At 35.9% G+C, this 21,289-nt stretch overlaps 2 protein-coding genes across 3 annotated transcripts in view; one reads left to right on the forward strand and one right to left on the reverse strand.

The window, feature by feature from the left end:
• Positions 1–816, forward strand: part of SELENOP (selenoprotein P) — a 9,776-nt gene extending 8,960 nt beyond the window's left edge. Inside the window, exon 5 of one of the 2 annotated variants that reach the window (XM_027767673.1) lies at positions 39–816. In XM_027767673.1, coding sequence (XP_027623474.1) covers positions 39–617 — 579 coding nt within the window. In that variant the 3' untranslated portion in view covers positions 618–816. The remainder of the gene's footprint in view (positions 1–38) is intronic. The other variant, XM_014583615.2, reaches the window with a different exon arrangement.
• Positions 817–1,305: 489 nt separating this feature from the next.
• CCDC152 (coiled-coil domain containing 152) overlaps positions 1,306–21,289 on the reverse strand; it is a 32,290-nt gene continuing 12,306 nt past the window's right edge. The window contains exons 4-9 of the mRNA XM_006166960.3: positions 18,759–18,827; positions 13,883–13,947; positions 12,276–12,378; positions 7,666–7,793; positions 1,969–2,052; positions 1,306–1,698 (exon numbers count right to left, since the gene is read on the reverse strand). Of these exons, the coding sequence (XP_006167022.1) occupies positions 1,576–1,698; positions 1,969–2,052; positions 7,666–7,793; positions 12,276–12,378; positions 13,883–13,947; positions 18,759–18,827 (572 nt within the window). The 3' untranslated portion in view covers positions 1,306–1,575. The remainder of the gene's footprint in view (positions 1,699–1,968; positions 2,053–7,665; positions 7,794–12,275; positions 12,379–13,882; positions 13,948–18,758; positions 18,828–21,289) is intronic.

Consider the following 21,289-nt stretch of genomic DNA (forward strand, 5'->3'; position numbering starts at 1 on the left):
GATAAACTTATTAATAAATTATTTTAAATCTGTTCTAGACTCTTAAAGATAAAGACTTCTGTAAGAATGTATCTTTGGCTGCTGTGGAAAAAACAACCGAGGCGCCACATCCACATCACCATCACAAACACCACCATGAGCCTGGGCATCAGCATGTTGGGAGAGATCAGCTTCCAGAGAACCAGCAGCCAGGGACACCTGATGAGCCTTTGCATATCCCCCCTCCAGGCCTTCATCACCACCATAAGCACAAAGGCCATGATAGGCAGGGTCACCCAGAGAGTTGAGATATGCCAGAGCTTCTACAAAAGAAGATCTGACGAAAGGGGTGTATAAATCAGTTACTCTGTCAGTTACCCAGGGATTCAGAGTTGGCTCCTAGGAGCTGATGCTGACATTGTCGACATCTGATATTTGAAAAGACAGGGGCTGCAATCACCTGACAGTGTACAGAAAACCTCCCATCTTTATGTAGCTGACAGGGACTCCGGGCGGAGGAGAATGTCATTGAATCTTGTCAGTGACGTTTGCCTCCAGCTGCCTGACAGACAAGTCAGCAGCTCAGTCCCACAGAAGTCAGCACCAATTGAAAATGAAATAAAAAGGCAGAAGAATGAAAATGACTCTCAAACTAAATATCTAAATTGGATAGACTCTTCCAGTCAGTCAATTTCATTTCCAGCATTTAAACAAACTACTAAATTAATTAGTGAACCACAAATAGAAATTGGATTGTTGCAAATATGAAGAAATCTATTAGATTGGCTTCCACATTTTATATTTTATATAGTAGGAAATTTGACCCAAACCATATTTTTATTACGAGGCAACTGAAAGGTGATTGCAACTTTTGGTTAACATGTCTTTCTTTTTCTTTTTCCAGTATTCTATTTGCATTAATGAAGACAGAAACATAAACTATGACCTAGGGGTTTCGGTTGGATAGTTAGCAATTTAGAATGGAGGAAGAACAACAAAGACATGTTTGCCGTTTTTTGTTTTGTTTTGTTTTGTTTTTCTTTTTTTACTTAACTCTCAAAACAATGTTATCAGGAAGTGGATTCTATATTTTAAGATCCAGAAAAACTTAACACATGAGTATTTTGCTGAGAAGGACATATGACTACATTTTAAATATCCATTTATTCTTTTTATATCTAAAATTCATATCTCGATTTTTAACTATCACATATGAATAAAGTCTTCGTATTTTCTCTATCTAGCATTGTATCACACTCTTCTGAAAGTTGAATGACTGTCTTGAAAGACATAGGGGTAAAGATAAAAGAATGTTGTCTATCTCTGGACTGCTTAGAAAGTATTTCCATAGTCAATGATGGTTCAATAGGCAACTAATTCCTATAAACCTGAACTCCTTTATGGTTAATACTGCTAAGCAAGAAAGCAGTACACAAATGGTAAAGGTATAGACTTGTCTAAATAAACTCAACTTTAAAAAGTTTAAAGCTGTTTTTTGGTGTCATTTTTAGGCAGTATGTTTATATTGAAAATGGAAGGGAACTTTTCAGTTACTTTGAAAGAAATTAAATAGCAACTACAGATTCACTACTATGCTCAAAACCGTCTACGATGAAGGTGAGAATCTTTGCCAACAGAAAGACGTTGCTCTAAATTGCGAATGGTATTACGAAGAACTGCAATTTCCTTATTTTTCTCTTCTTGAAGATGTTGAAGCTTCTAAATGAAGCAGAAAAAAATTTGTTATTGCAATTTAGAATTAATAAGATTAAGTATAAGAAATGACAACAAAGAACACTTCTGGCTTAAGTTGATATTTAAAGAGACTATCTTAAAAGGACTATAATTTTATTTTTGAGAACTTAATGGGGTAAAATTCATTTACAGATACAAAAAATGTCATCTATGTTGGTAATGAATATAATGTAATTTTTATAGAAACAATAATTATTTTTAAAACTATAGTCATGGAAGAAAAAACACACGTACCCTTCTGTAGATAGTTTGTGGCAAAATAGCCGAATTTGGATATGGTTTTGGTTTGGTTTGCACTCTTGCTAGTTTGGCATCAAGCTGAAAAAAATTTAAAAAGAAAATTATTGAGAATATTTTAAACAATGAGAAACAATTGTTTCTATAAATATAATTATAACCCATGATACTTTTGACATATAGTCTGTAACTTAAGAGTATCCTCTATATAACGCATAATAGAAAAAGCTTTAAGAAACAATTTCTAAAGAAAGAGCAAAATAAAAATCAAAATTTACCCAGAGTGTGTGTTAAAATTATTCGGGGAGTTTTAAAAAAGTAATATATGCCAGGCTAGTTGGTGGCAATGGTGGTTAAGGTGAATCCCACATGACAAACTGTGTGGTTTCAGTTCTGGACCTGGTGCCTTGAGAAACACGTAGGGCATGTGTGTGTGCATGCTCTAAATCCCAAAAGGAGAATGAAGAAATGACTGCATTGTGGCCATCACCCAGAAGGGTAATTTCTCTCTCTCTCTCTCTCTGCTCTCTCTCTGTCTCTCATTCTGCAGTGGGCACATATGCCCTATAGCAAAAACTGAAACAAACAAAAAAATGTACTACTATCTTAGATATTCTGGGATGCAACAAGCATCAACTTTTTACCAAAACATCAGGTGATTATACTGTGTAGCCAGGGTTGATGAATGTAAAGAGAGAGAAAAATATTTTCCCATTTCTATGAGTGCACTTTATAGAGAAAATGTAGTGTAGTTAACAGTTATTCAGAAAGGGCCACACACCCTCCTATAAAAACTTCGAGTCTGAAAAGTAGAATTCGGATATGATTTCACCAATTTAGGTTAAACTCTTGTTGGTTTAAACTGAAATAAATCAGGTTAAGAAATTCTTATAGGTCATTCTTACATGTCAAGTTGTTTTTGCACAATATTCCATTATAAGTCTTACTTTCAGATTTAGTTCAGTGTTGCCTCTCTGAGGACTAGGAAGAGATTCTGAGATTGTGTTCTGGTTTTGGTAGAGGGAAATGGATAGCTACACCAAAGACAAATGACAGAGTTCTACATTCCAGTCAAATAACAGATGGGCTAGGCCAGTTCCAGGGCCTTCATAGCAGACAAAATGCAAATATCCACCAATGGATTACTTAACAACAGCAGATCTTGAAACGGGTTATTGCATTTTGGTTGGCCATCTAGCCCACTCTGTGGTTTGGTTGTACAGTTGGCCAGAAGGCGGCAGCAGCAGCAGCAGCAGCAAAAAGTCTCTGTAAAGTTAGCATCAATCCCCTTTTGCCCAATTAGTATATAAGATAACTCACCAAGCACCCCAGAGATACCAGAGCTTCAGAAAAATGAGTAGTAAGTTATCTTAAGTAAGACCTATGAATTCTTACAACATAAAGTGGGAGTCGAGGTGGGGGCATATGATAGAAGAATTATGTAAATGGAGATTGCTAGAATCTAGAAAATAATATAAAGAATAATATATAATCAAATATGAGTATCTCTAGGATTCTGACATCTGGTTAATCTACTGAAAGGCTTTAGAGTAAAGAGCTGGAGACTCAGCCTTTGAGATGCTATATATTTTTTTCCATTTCCACTTTATTTTTTTCATGTTTTTATTTTTTCTTATATACTTTTTCTTTTTTATTCATTATTTTTTATTATCATTTATACATTCAATCACTATACAAAATTTAGATGGTAAAGAGACTTTACCCAGCATGATATAAACCTCAGACCAGTCCAGTTGAGAATACGATACATGTCATCATCAACAGGTAATAAACCGTATCTGTGTCCCATAAATGGCTTTTTTTTTTTTTTAGTGACAAGGGGACTGTAATTTTCTTCTGAAACATTTTTTAAAATTAGTTCATTTATATTCATTTCCTGAGCATCGTCACAACATATGAAATGTGATTTCCCGTCCAGAATATACTGCATAGTTGCTTAATCATACATGTTATCGTAATTTTTCATTTCTAGTTTCATATATATATATCCTCCCACACTATCACAGGTGTCTACAGCTGTTTTCTATTCCTTTTTTCCCCCAAATTTTATTGATTCACAAAATTTCTTAAATAATATAACTACTTTCAATTGCAAGTTCAGCTGGTATATACATGTCTGTGAATACATGTCTGATTTTAGGCTTGAAACTCTAAGTAGAATGAATATACATACAATAAGATAGCACCTGACTGATGCTATATAGCTTACTATGGTCATTAGGTATTTTTTAATATATTTTTTAGTTTCAAGAAAAGCAGTTTTAGCTTTAATAAATTAAAGAAATGCTAAGGAACTTTGCTTAAAACTTAAAGCCAGGAAATAGGTAAGGATTCTGTTCAAATAATAGGTACATGAACCTATTGTCAGCTCAAGACAGGACAAAAAATCCTTAAAATCAGAAAACAAAGCTTAGGAGAAAATCAGCAATATTTTAGTCAAAAGTCATAAAATTCTATTTCACCAGTTCAGTCTCATGTACTTAACCTATCTTCTGTTATGGTTCGATCTATTTGATTAAATTCTGGGATATAATATTTGACTCCAGACTTGGCCTTATGTTTAAGTTAGCCATTTTCTTGGGTTTTGAACTTTCATTTCTGCGTGTCTGTATTTAATTTTCCTGGTATAGCACTCCCTTGAGAACTTCTTGAGATCTGGTCTGGTGTTGGTAAATTCTTCCAGGTTTTATGTAGCCGAGAATGTTCTTGTCTTTTCTTGCCGGGTACAGTATTCTTGGTTGAAATTGCTTTTCCTCCAACACTTTGAATTTATTTTCTCATTCTTTCCTTGTTCTCATTGTTTCTGATGATAGATCTGCTGTTAGCCTGATGGGCTATCCTTTGTAGGTAACTTGATGTTTCTCTCTTGCCAATCTTAGTATCTTGTCTTTGTGGTTTTGGTCAATCTGGCTATAATGTGTCTTGGAGAAGATCTTCTTGGGTTGATTCTATTTGGGATCCTTTGTATTTCTTGGGTCTGGATCTTTGAATGCCTCTCTAGCTTTATCAAGTTTTCTTCCAGGATTTCATGAAATAGATTATCAATGCCTTTATGAGTCTCTTCGCCTTCTGGGATACCAATTATCTGGATGTTTGGACATTTGATGGTATCTAGCATTTCTCGTATATTATTCTCATTTTGGGGGGCCATTTTCTGTCTTCATAGTGAATTTTTCTAGGCCAGCGATTCTATCTTCTACACCTTTAATTTAATTTTCTGTATGATCTAGTCTGCTTTTAATACTTTCAAGGGCGGTTATAGCCTTCATCTCTAACAAGACCATTTGATTCTTTTTTATAGTGTTTATTTCCTCTTTTAGATCTTGCAAGAATTTCCTCACCTGGAACTCATCAGCTCCTTTCCCCTGCCTCTTCTGCAGTTCATTGTCTCTCTTCTCTTCCATCTCTGTTAGCTTTGCCATTATGAATATCCTAAATTCTTTATCAGACATTTCTATGAGTTTCATTGTACTGTCTGAAGATGAAGAGGAGTTATAATTTTCCCTTGGAGCTTGGAGGAGAGGAATTTTCTTGCTTTCCCACATTTCTTGTGACCCTGCAGTGATTTCTAGTTATTGGATGGATGGTGTGTTTCTTCCTAATTCTTGAAGTTCAATCTGAGCATTCAGAGGCATGAAGAAGGAGGTGATCTACAATCTCTCTTTGGTTCCGTTTTTCACTCTTTGTGCATCAGATTCAGTGAGGATAGAGTAATATTCTGACCCTAATCATATTTAGATGTTTGGAAGCTGTCCACTTGGACCTGTCTAGACACTGAGTGCATAGAGGCTGAGCATCCAATAAATAAAGATAAACAAAAAGAATTAGAGAAGAGGAAAGAAGAAAAAATAAAATAAAAAGGAGTAAAATCAAAGTGATAATAAAAAATTGTTAGATTTTAATTTTAAAAAGCAAAAAATGCAAACCACGTGGCACAAAATTAATATTTCAGAGCTGAGGTTCAGTATGCATCTCAGGATGAGCCTGGCCTGGGTTTGTGCCTTTCCTAAATGGAATGTGGAAAGGCACCAATTAACACAATAAAGCAAAGGCTTGAGAGCCCAGAGAATACTTTACCTTAAAAAAAAATAAAAGTCGCAGAGAGACACAGTGAGAGAGAGAGAGAGAGACAGACAGAAATAAAGAGGAGGCAGAGGTAGCCCTACCCACTAGAAATGAATCTGGAGTAAGAAGTCTTAGCAGAAAATCATTTTTGGACAAAGAAATCAATATTTCAGAGCTGAAGTTCAGTATTCATCTCAGGATTGTCCCACAAATGTCTTACCTTTCCCTTTCTATTTTTTCCCTCAAATTTCCTTTTCTACCCTCTTCCCCTCTCCCACTCTCTTTCCACTTTGTCCCTACTATCCATAATAACTTTCAATGCATTTATGTCCTCTAGTCTTTCAATCTCTTCCATAGAGTGTGGACAGTTAGTATATGGTAAGTGGAGACATACAATGTCTCTGTTTCATAGCCTGACTTGCTTCACTCAGCAATAAATATTTCATACTCATCCACTTTCTATCAAATGCCAGGGTCTTCTTGTTTTTAATGACTGAATAGTATTCCATGGAGTATATGTGCCACAGTTTTTCAATCCATTCACCTGTTTGTGGTCATTTGGGTTGGTTCCATGTCTTAGCAATTGTGAATAAGGTTACAATAAATATAGATGTGCAAGTGTTTTCCCAACTGAGCATTCTCTTGTCCTTTGGGTAGATACCCAGAAGTGGAAATGCTGGATCATATGGTAGTTCTATTTGAAGGTCTTTGAGGAGCCTTCATATTGTTCTTCACAGTGGCTGGACTAATTTATATTCCCACCAACAATGTAGGAGAGTTCCCCTTTTACTACGTCCTCACTAGCACTTATCTTTCTTTTCTTTTTTTAATATTTGCCATTCTGTCTGGGGTTAGGGTTAGGTGGTAGTTCATGGAGGTTTTGATCTGCATCTCCCTTATGATGAGGGATGTTCAGCATTTTTTCATATGCTTTTTGGCTGTTCATCTGTCTTCCTTAGAGAGATTTTTGTTCAGCTCATTTTCCCATCTTTTAATTGGTTTAATCATTTTCTTCTGGGTAAGCCACTTGAGTTCTCTGTGTATTCTGGAGATGCTGTATTTGAAGTTCCTCAAATTTCTTTTCTTTTCTTTTTTAGAAATTTGGTTGATTTACCACCACAATATGTAGTTTTATAAAAATTTATTTATTGAGGACAAATTTGTCTCTTTTTATCACAAGTAATGTAAAATGAATGTCTAGTTGGATTACCAGGGTTCCAGAATTTCTACTGGGGAGAGAGTACTGTTAGGGATTAAAAACACTCTCCCCATGCTGGAATGGTGGTATTATAAAACCTGTGTAGACTTGATTTTAAATGGAGATAATCACTGTGTTACTTGTCTCCGCTCTCAGAACAAATACCACTATCTCAGGAAACCAGTATCTTTTGAACAACTGAAGAGTTCCACCCTCAGGTCAAGGGCTGAAAAACCACATAGCTGGCAGTGGTATGGTGTTCAAGCATTGCATCTGAGGGAAATGAGTGTGTGTGAGGTCCACTCACAAGATTGTTTTCAGTCCTAATATTTATCTCACTGTGGTGAAAAACAAAATATGATTTAGATATGTGATATGTTCTCAAGTTTAACACATCCTTAAACACCTACCTCTAGCTGTAGTTTGATCATTTCACTTTGTTTTTCCTTTTCTTGAGTTCTTAACTTTTCATTTAACTCTGATATTTCCATTTCCTTTTTCTCTATTAGTTCTCTGTGCTTTTCTTCATTTAATTCAACTGAATAAAATAAAATTTATAAAATCTATTCATTTAACATTTAAAAATATTATAATTACACGTGTCTTTATATTTTAAACAATTCTCAAGAAAGTAAATTTTGTTAAAAATATATTTTAGGAATTATTTATGTGTAGAGTAAAATATATACATGAGGGAGAGATTCTTGTTATAGGATACATGTGCTTGCTGGAGAGCTAGAGAGAGGCAGAGAAAGTGAGAAATCACTCCCTGGGGGATGGCAATGTCACAATCCATTCTCCTCCATCCTCCTCTTGGAACTTTGGACATGCACACACTCACTCCTGGCATGAGTTTTAAGCCGTCGGGTTCAGGACTCAAACCACAGTCGGCCATGTGGGCGTCTAGCACCTCAACTACTACCCCACCTGCTGGCCCCAGCTTTTATGTATTTTTGACAAGACCTTGCATAATGTTTGAAACACAAAAGTTATTTATACTCAAACATCAGTGGCCTAGAAAATAAATAGGAGATTCAGAGATTAAAGAGGGATGCCAAACTTGGTTCCTAGGTCTAGAGGAACCAAAATATAGGAAGACTCTAGAGCTATATCAAGGCTCTGCCATATGTCCAGGCCTCTTTCATGATCAGGTATCTTTCTGCTTCATCAAATTTCCTCTTTTCTCAACTTCCTTATTTAATGATACTATGCTGTCTAGAAAGGGAGCCTCAAGGAAATCTTTGATTTTAAAGAGAAAAGAGTCTGTCCACAAACCTCACAAATAAGTGGCTTCCTAACTTCCTGATAGAGATTTTTAGACTAATTTTTAGCCTTCTCTAATATTTGTATTTGAAGCTATAAATTCACTCACAAACACAGCCTTAGCTCTTCCCCACAAATTTAAAATATTTTTCTTTCTTCATGATAGAGCTTGTACACTTGCAAATCAAAGTGTGAGAGAGAAGAGGCAAAGGAGACAGAGAGAGAGAGAAAGAGATGAGCACCCTCCACAGGATCTGGTCACACTACAATCTCCTTACTCTAGTCCTCCACCCAGCACATTGGATCTTGGGCATTCACATGCCTGCCTGGCATGGTTTAGGCTGACCAACTGGAGGATTCAAACCCCCATGTCACCATGCAGGATCTCATTTCTCTTGAATAGCACATTATCGCTGCACCATGGAACTGGCCTTCCATGAATTTTGATATATACCGTTTTCTATACAGTTCAAAATGTTACCTAACTTTCTTTTGGATTTCTATGTTGATTATTCAGAAGTAATTTCCAAATACAGGAGTATTTTCTAATTATTTGTATTTACCAAGTTTATTTTAATTGCAATGCAATGAAAGAAACTACTCTATGTGATTTTAGCCCCTTAATATGTTTTTTGTTTCACAATATGATCAACTTTTTAAAATGTTCCATGCACACTTGAAAATAATATGTGTTATATACTTATTAGGTATAGTATTTTACATATAGCAGTTAGTATGTGTGTCAATTTTGTTGTTTAAATTTTCTAATTATTATTCTACAAAATCTTTATTGATTTTGCTTGTTCGTATGTGCTTTTTATAACACTAACAGAGGTGTATTTAAATTTCTCACTATGGTTATGGATTTGCCTATTTCTACTAGTTCCTCTTCTATGAAATTGTCGGCAAAGTCATGATGTGTTTTTCTACTAAAAAATGTGTCATAACTTTCTAAACGACCCAACAGATGTCCTCTCAGGATGAAAGGTCCACAGACACTGTAGAAGAGTTGCTACCTGAACCCATGTGGAGAAGTAAATCAGTGTAATACAGGGGGTTGACTCTTGTGGTTGTGGAAATTTCAGTTCCAACTTCAGAGAGCATAACTGACTTCCTGTTTTCAGGATCATGTATATGCAGAGCTGCCCCTAGCAAATGACTGAGCTTGGTAGGATACTAAGGCAAGCTTATTTCTGAGAGCTATATAACTCAGTTGATGAGAATGTTGGCTCAACTTTTCTGAAACTTTTTTAGAAATGTGTCATAGTAGGGGACTGACCCAAGGGCCTAGTGGTTAAACGAGTCTGATCTCACATGAAGTCCCTGCCACAGTAGCTTGAAAAAAATGCTGGGGGGAACCAGCAGTTAGCGTAATGGCTATGTCGCTGGATTCCCACGTAGTCGACCGCGGTTCGTGTCCCGGACCCGGTGGCTTAAAACTCACGCCGGGCGCGTGTGCGTGCGTGCCCAAGATCCCGAGAGGAGAATGGAGGAGAAGGGATTGCGGCGTGACCATCCCCCCTGGGGGGCGATTTCTCGCTTTCTGTCTCTATGTCTCTCTCTGTCTGTCTGGCGAGCGCACGTGCCCTACAGTGAAAATCTCTCCAAAAAAAAAAAAAAAATGCTGGGCATCTATGTATGTGTGTCCAAAATCTTGACAGGATGGAGAAATGGAGGAGAAGGGATTGGATGTGACCACATTCAATTGGGGAGTGATTTCTCTCTCTCTCTGGGGAGTACATATGACTTTTGGTAATTAAAAAATAAATGTGTCAGAATAGGAATGGTCCCTTGGTATAGTGGTTAAGCATTATGAATTGGGAGCCAGATTCCACATGGCCAACCAAGGTTTAAATACTGGTCCCAGTGGCTGGAAATCACACCTGGCTCATGTGTGTGCATGCCACAAATCCTGTTGGGATGGAGAAATTGAAGAAAAGGAATTGCAGTGTGACCACATCCACTGTGGGGTGCTTTTAATCCCCCACTTCCCCCTGGAGAGCACATGTACCCTCTGGCAAAAAAAGAAAAGAAAGAAATGTCACAATATAAGATTTTTTTCCCCCAGGAGTCCTTCATTTTCTCTCTTCGTCACAAGAGGTCAAACCTTTATCATAGACTGACAGCTCACCTTCTTTCTCTCCATTCCCTCCTCACCTATTTTCACAAACATATTTTCTAAAATACCTCTTGTAGGTCTAATCTGATTCTCATAGGACCCAAATTAACTAAATGCATCTTTAACTTTAAAAGAAATGCCAAGCAGTTTTTAAGGTGGCTGTGCCATTTCGTAGTTCCATCAATAGCTCCAGTTGCTCCACATTCTCAGCAACACTTAGCACTGATAGTTTTTAGAAGTTTTGCTGTTATAAAAGGTATAAAGTAGTGTCTTGTTGTGGTTTTAATTTGCATTTCCCTAACTACACTGAGGATATTTTCATGTGTTTATTTTCCATCTGTATATCTTTGGGGTAGCATCTGTTCAAATATTTGTCCATTTTTTTATTGGCTTGTTTGACTTCTTAATGAATTTTTAGAATTCCTTATGTATTTTGGATATAAATTCTTTCTGAACAGAGAGACAGAAGGTGAGAAATTACCCCTCAAGGGGAAATGGCTATGCCACAATCGCTTCTCCTCCATTCTTCTCTAGAGATTTTGGGTATACACCCACACACATGTGCCTGATGTGATTTTTAAGCCTCCAGGTCTGGCACTCAAACTGTGGCTGGTCATGTGGGGGTCCAGTGCCTTAACCACTATACCTCCTGTTAGTACCTGGATATAAATTCTTTATCAGATATGCATTTGCATGCATTTTCTCCCAGTCTGTGCCTTGTTTTATTTTCTTAATATTGTTGAAGGAAAGAAATGAATACTTTTTGGTCAAAATTTTTTCCTTTATTTTTTGTGGATTTTGTTTCTTTCCAGGAAACTGTGTATAACTCAAGTTTACGTACAATCTCTATGCTTTTTCCTAGCAGTTTTATAGGCTTTACGTTTAGACCTATCATCCATCTCAAGTTAATTTTTATGTATGATCTGCATAAACACGAGCTCTTTACGGAAGGTGAATTTTTCTTTATTTTTGTTTGTTTTTTTCCTTGAGAGAGATAGACTTCTCTGATAGAGTTGTCTCATATCATGATCTCCCCCAGGCTTCCAGGCAGCTTTACTGAAGGAAGTAAGTTTCACTAGTAAAATACTCAATATGCAGAACATATGAATGCGTAAGTTACCAGTTAGACATTTTATATTGTTTCAAATTAGATTATATTAAGTGCAAGCAAAATGAATTAAATTTAGAAATGTTATATTTACATCACATAAATATGTAGAAAAGTATAAAATAAAAATTAAAATGCATCAAGGAAGAACACTGGCTATCCAAGAATACTGTCTATTACTGAAAAAAGTTGTATACTGTATTCATAAGTTTTTCTTAATTGCCAGAGGGCACATGTGTTCACCAGAGAGAGACATAAAGACAGAGAGAGAGGAAGAGGAAAAAAGCAACCCTCTGTGGAGCATGGTCATGCTGCAGTCCTTTTCCTCCATTTCTCCATCCCATCAAGATTTTGGGCATACATGCACACATTCTTAGCATATTTTCCAGCCACCATGGCTGGGATCTGATCCACAGTCAGCCATGTGAGATCCAGTTCTCTTGATCAATAGACTATGGGGCTGGGCCTGTTACATATTTAAATTATTTTATGATGTTTTAGAATTTAGTAAATAAAAATGAAAAACTCACCTTTTTTCTGCATCTCTTGATAAAGTTTGCTTATTTCTATCTTATGTTCCTCCTCTTTGATTTTCATTTCATTTACAAGTTTGGCAATATTATTCTTATATTCCTAGAGATTAAAATATAATTAATTTAAAAAATTTATACATGTGAAAGCTTTTATTAGAAAGGTAAAATTCTCATCTTGTATTCATTTTCGATGTCATCATGTCTAGAAGGAAAAAATAACTGATAATTGAACAATCAGTTTTGAGAAAGACTAATTTTTATGTTTAGTGAAGCATTTGTTTTTAATTTTTAAATTTATGTAAAAAAATTATATACTTATGGTGTAAAACAAGTATGTATGCATCATGGAATGACTAAATCAAGCTAATTTACATATTCTTTTTTTTTTTTTTTGAGAGGTTTTTGCTATAGGGTGCGTGCACTCGCCAGACAGACAGAGAGAGACAGAGAGACAGAAAGCAAGAAATCATCCCCCAGAGGGGACGGTCACGCCTCAATCCTTTCTCCTCCATTCTCCTCTTGGGATCTTGGGCATGCACGCACACGCGCCTGGTGTGAGTTCTAAGCCACCGGGTCCGGGACGTGAACCGCGGTCAACTACGTGGGAGTCCAGCAACATAGCCATTACGCTAACTGCTGGTTCCCATCATCTTAAAATACTATAATCAGATTAAGCCTCCATATTCTGAATATCATTACAATGGTTCACCAAAATTGAACACAAGCATCTTGAGAAGATATATTTGAACCAAAGCAATACCTCCTAGTTTGTTTCTAAGAACTTTGGATGTGTCTGAAAGTTTTGTACAACAAATCCTCACAAATCCTCATTGGATTGAGATAATATTTTACTTTGCTTTAGATAACCCCTAATTAAGAAATTCAGAATCTTGAGTTGTGGTGTTTTCTCTCTAATTTCCGCTCTTCTGAAATTTACTATAATATCCTAAATAAAGGAATATTTAGAAGGCATAGGGAAGATAGTCTCTTTTTCTTCTTGCCCCAGTTAAAAGCCAACTTCACTATTTCTTCGTTAGCTCTAGAGTCAAGATATAGATGAGATTGAGAAAGTGAAGGAAAGAGGAAAAGGATAGAGAGGAAAAGGGATAGTATACATTCCAGAGACTCTTAAACATCTCAAAATTGGTAATGAAAAGTTACATCATGTAAGAGTACAGCTAGAAGGCTATTTATTACTGCTGAGTATTACCTAGAAGTCCTGGGTTGATTTCTAGAACTAGCTTGTGTTGCTATAGAGGGTCTTCAAATGAGGAAGCAGGTTGAACTTAAGAGATAAAAGAACCTTCAAACTGAAACCTGCTTCAGCTCCAACTTGAGACTGTTGGTCTGCCAAGAATTTGAGATGTTGATTCTTGGAATATGAGAGAAAATTAGCATTAAAAAAACTCTGAAAGAGCAAAGGGAAGGAAATGGACATTTATTAAGCACCCTCTATGTTTTTTAGACACTGTGTTCTGGCATCTATAATATATAGACACATATTTTTGACTGTATTTATTAATGAAAAGAAGTTATTCTTTTTTAATTTGAATAAATAAATGTTCTCCAGGGACTTGGTTGAATATAATGATACATAAACTCACCTGTTCATGAGATTTTAATTTCTCTTTCATAAGATCAGCATTTTTTTTTAGTTCTTCGTTTTCACCTGTGTAAAGATAATTGAAGAACATCCTCATATATAGTACTTTTTACGTAATATGGGATTATGTTTCACTTTTTAACTTCCATTCCTGTATGCATTTAACAGACATGCATTTATTACCTATTTCACATCAGGCACTGTGCTAGAATGGCAACGGGCAAACAAAAGAGCTATTACTCTTTAAAGAACTTATTGCCTAATCATGAGACAGATATATAAGTAGTTATTATACGCTTCCGTAAGTGGTCTCTAATGGCAGTGGGTATGAAATACTATGGAAACCAGTGGAAGAAAGCCCATGTCAGTCTGAAGTCAGGAAAGGATTTAGAAAAGAGGAATCACTTGAGCTGAGGCTTATTTCATGTTAAGGAAGGACATTGTAGACACAGACAACTGTGTACAGAAGGCCACAGTACTATCCAAGTGTAAGAAGGAGGCATTATATAGGTTGAGGCTATATTACTCAAGTGGTTATATTCTGTACAACTTTGGATTTTGTTTTATTGATTACCAGGAGTTATCAAAGGATTTTGATCAGTGAAGAGGTGAAATAATTAGGGCTATGTGCTAACAAAATTATCTGGCAATGTGGATGATGAATGAGAAGGTTTGGCCCTAGACAGGGGAGATCAGTAGGCTAGATCAAGTAAGAGATAACAAGAACCTAATTTAGGTCAGTGGCAGTACAAAAGGGGAAATGAGAATTGCTTAGATGGTAGAATTCCAGGGTTTTAGTGACTGAACAGTGCAAGCAAAAGAAAAAGGGAGAGCCTTTGCCTTTTAGGTTTCTGGTTTGAGTAACTGAAAATTTATTTCCTGACATTTTTGGCAAATATTAAAAACCTTATAGCTAATTTTGATTACTAAACATCCAGGTGAATCTAAAACTCTAATTTCCTCTTTGACTGAAAATTTTCGTGAACACTTCCCCGGGCTAAATCCTGCCTAAAGGACTCAACGGAAATGGGGAAGGAATCTTAGCTTGCTCTTGTTCTTCGCCATCTTTCTTCTGGGTCTATATCTCTTGGGGACTGGGGACAAGGAATGGGGAGAGTTGAGTTGAAAAATTCTCTACTTATAGGTCTTCCAAATGATCATGGTAAACATAATGGAGAGTCACTCACTTCACTTTTTATAACTGTTAGCAGCTGTCTTTAGAATATGGAAATATGTAGCCATTTTGTTGTTATTTATTATGAGGTGGGTCCTAGTCACCAATTCTAGATTAACAGGAAAAGTTGTCCTCAATATCCTGTTATACATTTCCCCTCTACAAGCTTAAGTATAAATATAACCCAAAACTAGTAAAAAAAAAAAATGTTTTTTTCTGAACAATGTTTTAGGAAGATTTTGTTTTGTAGTGTAATGATAAAAAGGAGGCCTTTGAAATGGTCTACTTATTAAATTATTGCAGAGACATTCAATCACTGCATTAAAATTAGAGTACAACTCTAAAATCATATCATATAGCTTTCAAATGTTATAATCAGACACAATAAGAAAAGTGTTATATTTTAATGGATCATATTTTAATCAAGCTTAATGTTGATGGAGGCTTAGGTTTTATAATAATTTTATCAGAAAATTGGAAATTTCCTTGAATGAAAAATGCATCATTAATATGGGAATATTTTCAGCAAAAACACACAATGTACTATTTTCTCTGATAACAAAATATTTTAGATATGTTTTCTAACTTTCCTCCAACTGCTGGGGCTGGCAATTGAACTGTGGTGAGCCGTGTGGATCTGAATCCCATGACATCTGAGCTACAAGGCTAGAATTGTGTTTATTTATTTTAGCCAACATCAAATTGTATTACACATATTATTTTGCAAAGAATTTATTTAACAGTGAACATTCCTTCAAGTCTGTGATTCAAACATTTTTTCTATTCATATACATAGGTTTTTATAGTTTATAGAAACAGGATCATAGCATATATACTGAGATGCTCTAAAATACTCACTTCCTTCCCTCCTCTTTCCTTCCTTCTGTTCTTCCTTTTGTCTTTCCTTTTTTGCTCTCCTTTTCTTTTCTTTCCACTTCTTCTTTTCTCTTTCTCTCCTCTCTATTCTGTTACAACTGGTTTAAGGGTGATCTTCATTTTTCTCTATGTTCTTAACATCTTGATCATGTATATACATGCATTCATATACACATGTCCACGCACATGCACCCAGCATGTTTTTCAAGTCACTGGGTCCAGGACTCAAACTACCTAAGCAGTCATGTGGGATTCAGCTGCCTTAACCACCATGCCACTAGCTGGTCCATATAAACAAATTTAAGAGGTTGAAATTATGTTGAGTGCCTTTCCCAACCACAATGGTATGAAACTAGAAATCAAAAAGTGGAAGAATTTTCAGAAAATTCATGACTACAGAGAATTTAAACAACGTGCTCCTGGACAATAAATGAGTCTATGAAGAAATTTGAAAATATATTGAAACAGTGAAAATGGAAACACAACATTCCGAAACCGATGAGATGGAGGAAAAGTAGATCTAAGAAGAAAGTTTATAGCAGTAAATGCCTGCATTCATAAAGAAAAAAAAACCCAGAAGAGAGAATACTTCTAAACTCTTTTTATAAGGCCTGCAATACCCTCATACCAAAGCCAGACAAAGATATCCCAGGGAAAGAAAATTATAGGCCAATATCCTTGATGGACAGGCAAAATTCACAACAAAATACTAGAAAACTGAATTCAACAATACTTTAAAGGATAACTCAGTATGCTCAAGTGGGATTTATCCCTGGATACAAGGATGATTCAACATTAGCAAAACAATAAATATGGTACATTACATCAGTAGAACGAAGGACAAAAATCACATGATCATTTCGTTAGATGCAGAAAACCTTTGCCAAAACTCAACATCCTTTCATGATCAGAACATTCAAAAAAAGATGTATACAAGGAACATACTTCAACACAATAAAGGCCACATGTAATAAGTTCACAGCCAACATTATATTCAATGGTAAAAAATTATAATCCTTTCCTTTGAGATCCAGAATGAGATAAGCATGCCCACTCTTACCACTTCTATTCAACGTAGTATTAAAGTCCTTGGCAGGACAATAAGGCAAAGAAAGAAATAAAAGGCATCCAATAGGAAAGGATGATTTGAAACTCTTTCTATTTGCTGTCAGCATAATTTCATATGTAAAAAACACTAAAAAGTCTACAAAACAAAAAAGCTGTTAGAACTGACTAAAATTCAATGAAGTCACAGGATACAAAAATCAATAGCATTTTTTTTTTACTAATAATTAACTTTCTGAAAAGAGAAACCAAGAAGACCAGTCCCATTTATAATAGCTACAAAAAATAAAATACTTAGGAATGAACTAAACGAAGGACATCAAAGACTCTTTTGTCATTGAAAACTATAAGAGACTAATAAAAGAAATTTAAAAAGACAAAAATAAATGAAATTTAAAAATAAATATAACTTTAAAAAGACAAAAATAATGTGCTCTGGAAGAAGAAATAATATTGTTATAATATCCCTACTATCCAAAGTACAGATTCAGTGCAATCCCTATAAAAATTCCAATATCATTTTTTCTTTTTCTTTTCTCTTTTTTTCTCTTTCTTTCTTTCTTTCTTTCTTTCTTTCTTTCTTTCTTTCTTTCTCTCTCTCTCTCTCTCTCTCTCTCTCTCTTTCTTTCTTTCTTTCTTTTTTTTATTTGCCTGGGATGGGGTGGGGGAGTGGCAGGTGGTGTGATGGTTAAGGTGCTGGATTCCCAGATGGCTGACTGTGGTTCAAGTTCTGGACCTGATGGCTTGCTTTTATAGTTTCCCTCTCCCTCCAACCCTCTGTCTTTCTCTGGTCAAATAATAATAATAATAATAACAATAATAATAATAGATAAAATTAAATAATTATTTTAAAAATATTTTGCTTGAGGGTGCACGTGCTCAACATAGAAAGAGAAAAAGTGAAAAAGCACCCTATGGGGAATGGTCATACCAAAATCCCTCTTCCACCATTTTTCCTTCCTTTCAGGATTTTGGGCACACATGCACACAAACCAAGTGTGTTTCTCAAGCATCTGGGTCCAGGACTCAAATCACTGTTATGTGGGCCATGGAACCACCAGGCTCAAAGCAATTGATCATTTCTTTTTTTCTATTTTTAAATTTTTTTTACCAGTGGGCATGTGCTTTCATCATAGAGAGAGCAAGGGTAAGAGACAGGGAGAGGGAGAAGGAAAGGAAGAAAACAGCCCCGATAGGAGGATTCTTATTACAATTCCTTCTCCCCCATTTTGCCATCCTGTTGAAATTTAGGATATGCAGGCACTCATGCCCTGCATGTTTTTCAAGCCAAGAGGATTGGGGTTCAGACCGTATGGTCAGTCATAAGGAATCAGGCTGCCTTAACTACTATACCACAGAGCCAGCTCCATTTTTCATGATATAGCAAAAACAATCCTAAAATTCACATGGAACCACAAAACCCTGAATAGTCAAGCATTCATAAGCAAAAAAGAACAAGGCCAGAGGCATCAGAGTAACCTGATTCTACTGCATGGGGATAGTAATTAGTATGGTATGGTACTGGTGTTAAAATAGATACATCAATCAATGGAAAAGAGATTATAACTGAATTGTGCTGTTCATCATAGTATTTATTTAATAATAATTCAAAAAATATTTTTGAATAATAACGAGTCTTATCATTAACTGATTAATTAAATAAGATCAAGTTGAAATGAACTTATTGGCAATAATGTAAAAACTTAATTTTTAAAGTTGCTCAAATGGCATTTTTAGATTCTATTTTGTTTTCTTAACTTACCTTTCAAATTGTGTTGATATTCAATGGTTCGCTGAAGCCCTTTTATCATATTATGAAGAGTGGCACATTCTAAAGCATAAAAAAATATATTTGAATATCCTTTGTTTCCATCTTGGAATGATTCTCTTAGTTGAAATAAGTAAAATAAAATAATATTTATTTGGCAGTTATGAGATCTTAATAAAGCATTCAGATATCTCAAAGTAAATTAATACTTCGTAAACACCCTTTAAATCAAATGACTTCCAAGATTTAGTAATGGGTTTCCAAGGCACAGTACAGTAAGGACCCCCTCGTGTGTCTTAGAAATATTTGCCCTAGAAGAAAGGCACACTTGGACATGTCTGGGGAACTAATAGGAGTATAACCATGTAGATTTTTCATGAAAGAATACCTTAAGGCAAACGAGTCAAATTACACTAACAAAAGTTCAAAGATAGATGATCAGACCTGGCAAAAAGGTATAAAACAATGTTTTTTACTCAGTGTCCTCTAATCTGTCCACTTAGTACTCAGGCCTGATTCTTAGGGAAAGAAAGTTGCAATAAAAATGGTAAAAACCTAGAGAATAATGTTACGAGGTATCAGCAACTTTGATGTTAATAGTTTCAGACATAATAGGAACTAGAACCTGTACTGTAAATGATAGCATCTTGACATAGCACCTTAGCCTCAGTTAGTCTTGGATACAAAGGGCAACAGGCACGCCTTTGATGGGTAGCAACAGTGGTGGAGACTTCTGTGACTTAAGTAGCTGACTTGGCTATCAGCTTCACAATAGTAGAGAAATTATCCTTTGTTTTGCAATTTCTCTCCAGAGACATTCAGAACAGTTGTGGTCCACAGTAGGCAATCTATCAGTAAATATTTGTTAAATGACTAATTAGTTAACATCATAGTAATCTGGAGAAGCAAAGGGTAAGTGGAAAACCCTGTCTGGAAAATAACACATATTCTGTTGACCTCAAAAGAACCAATACATTCATTTTTCAACTGCATGCATTTTAACATAAATACCAGACTTATAATGTGTTTTATTATGTCAGCAAAATAAAACACACTATTTAGCCTTTGGCTTCCAAAACAAATTTTCTTTCATACCATTTAGCTTTTACTCACAAAGTACCTCCTTTTCCTTCTGTATGCAAGAAATGTTTTGTTTGGGTCTTTTATAGGGACCTCGCACATATGGCATGTCTACATGCCTAAAATGCTTTAAGGCAAGATACTGAATATTGAACTTACTTTATTTTTCTTAAAACATTCTTAAAAGCCTATGTTTCTATCTTAAAGCCTTAATTTCTCTGCTATTGTCACCAGTACTATTTCTTTACAGATTTTAATAAAAGAACTAGAAAGTAGCCCTTAGTGATTGGACCTGTGGCCCTTCTCCATCTTCCCTAAACCTCAACACTAGTCAAACCAAGTTCACATTTTCTCACACGGCTCCTACCTTAGAAAAACCTAGCCACCTGCCTGCATGGGGATACTTACACCTCGTTCAGTCCTCAGTGTGAGTATTGAGTACTGCTGATCCTGTAAGCCTTTCACAAACTTTTCTTCATTTCACCCTCCCAGATACTAAACTTACTCTATTTCTTATCCTATTTCACTGCTCACATTTAAGTACACAGTCTTTCTATACTACACTGCAGATTTGCTGAGGAAACTCATTATCTTTCATTTCCAAAGCCCAGCACAATATTAGCTATACAGTGGGTGCCCAAGATATGGCCTTGACATTGTGAATAATCCTATGACTTTTTTTTTTTAAAGACAGACTTTTGCTAGAGGGTGTGTGCCCTCATCCGAAAGACAGGGACAGAAAGTGAGAAATCACCCCTCAGGGGGATGACCATGTGACAATCCCTTCTCCATTCTCCTCTTGGGATCTTGGGTACGCATGCACATGTGCCCAGCGTGAGTTTAAGCCACTGAGTCCAGGATTCGAACTACAGTTGACAATGTGGGAGTCCAGCGGTGTAATCATTATGTTGGTCTCTCCTATGGCATTTTAAGTCTTTTAAAAAACCTTAAGTTCTTGGTTTAGTAGGTAAGTAGTTGCAAGTAATGTCCTAAGCATTAATATTACTTTTATATTCAAAATGCATTTAACAAAAGATACTAGGTACAGTGATAATCAAATTCAATACTGTGAAATGGCAACATGAATTCCTGATATAAGCAACAAACTCTAGCTTCTCCCCCTTAAAAAGATCTTTGCTTTTTAAGTTTATGATGCCAGTGTGCAACAATCAATTATTTATTTATTTATTTATTTATTTATTTATTTTTGGAGAGGTTTTTGCTATAGGGTGCATGCGCCCGCCAGAAGACAGAGAGACAGAGACAGAAAGTGAGAAATCATCCCCCAGGGGGGATGGCCATGCCGCAATCCCTTCTCCTCCATTCTCCTCTTGGGATCTTGGGCACGCACGCACACGTGCCCTGTGCCCGGTGTGAGTTTTAAGCCACGGGTCTGGGACGCGAACCGCGGTTGACTACGTGGGAGTCCAGCGACATAGCCATTA

This window comes from Tupaia chinensis, unplaced genomic scaffold (assembly GCF_000334495.1).
Source record: "Tupaia chinensis unplaced genomic scaffold, TupChi_1.0 Scaffold144378_1, whole genome shotgun sequence".
Lineage (NCBI taxonomy): Eukaryota > Metazoa > Chordata > Mammalia > Scandentia > Tupaiidae > Tupaia > Tupaia belangeri.